This window comes from Rhagoletis zephyria, unplaced genomic scaffold (assembly GCF_001687245.7).
Source record: "Rhagoletis zephyria isolate East Lansing unplaced genomic scaffold, Rhagoletis_zephyria_1.1 Rzeph_scaffold_05714, whole genome shotgun sequence".
NCBI classification, from domain to species: domain Eukaryota; kingdom Metazoa; phylum Arthropoda; class Insecta; order Diptera; family Tephritidae; genus Rhagoletis; species Rhagoletis zephyria.
The window spans coordinates 34,473-38,192 of NW_016162797.1; the positions used below are offsets into that span (position 1 = coordinate 34,473).

At 38.4% G+C, this 3,720-nt stretch overlaps 1 protein-coding gene across 1 annotated transcript; it reads left to right on the plus strand.

Moving 5' to 3' along the window:
* Positions 1 to 288: 288 nt before the first annotated feature.
* LOC108372392 (sperm protamine P1-type-like) lies at positions 289 to 731 on the plus strand. The gene is made up of 2 exons (XM_017628057.1): positions 289 to 449; positions 539 to 731. Exons 1-2 carry the CDS (start codon positions 300 to 302, stop codon positions 671 to 673), a joined length of 285 nt encoding a protein of 94 aa, XP_017483546.1. The 5' UTR covers positions 289 to 299; the 3' UTR covers positions 674 to 731.
* Positions 732 to 3,720: the final 2,989 nt, after the last annotated feature.

Consider the following 3,720-nt stretch of genomic DNA (forward strand, 5'->3'; position numbering starts at 1 on the left):
TGAAAAATATGCCAAGTGAATTTCATAAATTTTCTCATTCGATCGATTTTCTCGAACTTGAATAACGTTTTTTAACTTTTTTTCAAAAAAAAAATTGTAACGTGCAAAAAATTTAAACTGTGTTGATTTGTATTGTAATTGCGAAATTTGTGGTAAAATCATACATATTTTACAAAAACTGAAAAAATTAAAAGACTAAGCAATTAAAAGACTCGCTGAACCAGCTGAGAACCATAGGCCAGCGGTGACGACGGATGCTGAGGTCCAATCGGCGAACAATTGAATAACAGCGTATAAAAATGAGCAAAACTACGAAAAGCACACATAATCAAAGCAACCACAATAACGACGATAAAGAAGCTGGACAATATGACGAGATGTCGGACGAATTGACGGTTTCCAGCTCGGACACAGATGTTGTGCAAACGCGAAAATCACGCAAACTTCAGGTGAGGGCATTCATTGCCCCATGTTGGCTATGCATGTATTTTGGTTCAACGTTAATTTTTTTTCGTAATTCTGATCTTTCTGTTCACAGCCAACAGATGCCGCAGATCATGGGGAGGGTGGCATGTACGACCGAGGTGGTCGGCGACGGCGCCGCAGTGGTAGACGAAGTGGTAGTCGACGCAGACGTTCACGTTCACGTTCTCGCAGACGTCGCCGCCGCTAGATGCATTTTATTCCTGGCAGTTTACTTTTTTATTTTTTGGATAAATTTCGTGTGAAGAAAATTTGCATTTTTTCTGGTTGACCACTCATTGTGCGTTTTGCAAAATTTTGTATGCCTTCATGTAAATTTATTTGTGTGAAAATAAATTGCGAGTGATATTTTGCATATGTATGCGTATGTGTTCCATTTTTAATTGCGGTGATGACAATTTTTTTTTTTTTTTTTGGTTAGGGTGCATCGGATTCTGCCGATTCACTGAGGCTTATCTTGTTTTCATTCAAATCGAAAAAATCGTGAAATTTTCTGTCACTTTGTATACAAAAAATTCAAATTTTCGATTCGTACGAAAACAAGGATACACCTCACTGTAATGTTGCAGAAATTGCGCAGTAAAATTATTTTTGGGATTTCATTTGCTAGTGATGAGCAAAATTATGTTGCCCGAGCGCGTGATGTAGGCAGAGTCGCCTAAATTTTCTCTCACAACGTGATGTTCTTTCATAAAAAGTAATAGACTGTGTTCGGAAATGCATCTAACTAAATCATCAGGAGGCAAATTCCGGTTCTGTGAAAACCTGAAGTGAAAACATGTTTCATCACTTCACATCCATATGTAAAAATACGATTCACAAAGTTTTGTGGCTGTGAAAAAGAAAAGTTGGGCGTTCTTCTCAAAACCATCATCTTTGGATAAAGAATTATCTTAAACTCACAATAATTTACCAAATAATTACTTGCCAGCTGTTAATGGAATAGCCTTTAATGATCGGCATCAGTGGCCTCATAGTGCTGTAGGGGAGCTAAATATTGGAAAGGGATGAGATGTTTCGCCCAAAATTGTCTACTGGCGCTATGAAACCGCCTATTATATTTTATGGAGCCCTAGTCTGGTGATACTCACTTGAGAAGTCTACATTAGCTAAGCAGTTGGATCGCATACAACGGGCTGTCTCAATTGGTATTAGTGGGACATTATAGAGCTATTTCAGGCAGAAGTGGCTGCTAACTATTAAGAAGGCGGTGGATGGGTGAATTATCTCGACACTACCTTCATAAGTGCCCAGCGTTCGCAAGGCTATAAGGTTGAAAAACACAGCCCCGCTGAGCTCTGGAGCATTGAGATTAGCCGAATTCGTAATTACATAATCGGCACGAGAATGTGGCATCGAAATAGGACAATCTCACAATTGTCTAAGCTAGTCCCTTACTTCTGGACCTAACCTATCCACTTATTTCGGCATCCAACTTTTTATTACATGGAAAATACGTTGCCCTTCCCTCTCGGTTATCCGAATAATCGTTCGAATTTTCGATTCTAGATGTTTTCACCGATTTTAGTTTATTTCGATTATGTTTGAGCTATATTTCTGTGTTCGTATGGAAAAGTAGCTTATGTCGAAAGGCTGGCTTTAGTATAAATCGGCATTCGCAGCATACGATTGCGAATGACTTACGGGCGCTAAGCCGTTAAACAACTTTTAGCAAATAAACGTGCAATAAATAGTTCCGATGCTAGCAAGTCAATATTCTTTTTAAGTCTCATCAAAAAATTCCTTGTCGTTCAAAAAATAAAGGGAATGCCGCATTATACTAAAGCCGGCCTTTCGACATAAGCTACTTTTCCGTACGAACACAGATTTGTTTGCATGAGTGTGTAATATCCCTGCAGGAAAAGCTACTAGTTTTTGAATCAGATTACAACCAGTTTGCTTTGCAGTTCACCTAGTTCCTGTTTACGTATAATTTTTTCACAAAGAATTTTTTGCTTTAATTAAAATTTATTAGTCTTTTTTTTTGCAAATGAATTAAAACTTATGACTGTATTTTTAATTTATATATTTCACAATGACTTAAATTTTTTTTTTTTGGAAAATGTTCAACACGCACGTCGTACCGCAATCTCCGAACCTGTGATTTTAGAAAAAAGAAATGTTAATGCCGTTAACCGCATAATCGAAAGTCGTTCGAAATCGGCTCTTGTTCCTCGTCCAGTCCTAAATCTCTTAGGAAATCAACTGGTTATTTGCTGACATCGAATGCATGCGCTTTGGCTCCGGTCATAATGACCCGTCTTTTCGACCATCGAATTCATGGAGTTACTCAAAGTTTGAGCTGCATTGTTAACGAAACTGCATGAATTATTAGACCAGATTCCGAGTTTATGTATTTGAGTTTAGGGCCGTTTTCACCAACTATGGTTGACATTAATCCCCAGTTAAACATTGTTGCCGACGTTACCGTTACGTTACCCCTAAGCACCGGTTGTACAATGTCTGATTAGCACTAATCGGAGGTAGAAGCGCCGGTTAAATACAGCGACTGCCAAGGCGAATTAATATAAGGTGGTGTTACTAGCTCAGCTGATTTTGTGTATGTGTTTCGCCGCACGGCTTCTGATATCAAACTGAAAAATTTTCTTTGAATTTCTACACACACTCTTACAGATTTTGACAGTTTATGCCGCCAAAGCAAAAACAAATACATGTAAATTTTTGTTTTTGTACTCCTGCTATCACCTTATATTAATTCGCCTTGGCGACTGCTTTATCGATCACATTTTATATGTATGATGTCGAAAACGTCAATAATGATGTTTAACCGGCAAGTAGTGATAACCAGACATTGAACAACCGGCCCTTAATCTATAATGACCTGCTAAGATACCGATTAGATTTCTTAATTTGTTCTTCGGTTGGTTAATAATCTTGTCATATATCGAACCTTAACCGCCCAAAAAGACGTAAGCGTGATGCAGAACTGTATCTACATAGGTGATTTAGAAACATTTGCGCATCAAAAAGAAATTTTTGAAAAAAATGTCGCTTATGTCTTTGTGACGGTTGGAGCTCGATATTTTCTTATTGTTCCCCTCAATAGCTTCTTCGTCTGGCACTGCCCAGGACTTGGTTCCACTGCTGTTCTCTCCTACTACGTAAGCGCTTTCTGATAGCGTGTGGTCCTATTACAAAGAAGGGTCCCACTCCTATTGGTATTGCTTCTGCAGCCTTCCTTTATGTCTTCTTGTTTTTGTTGCTGTTTTAACAGCA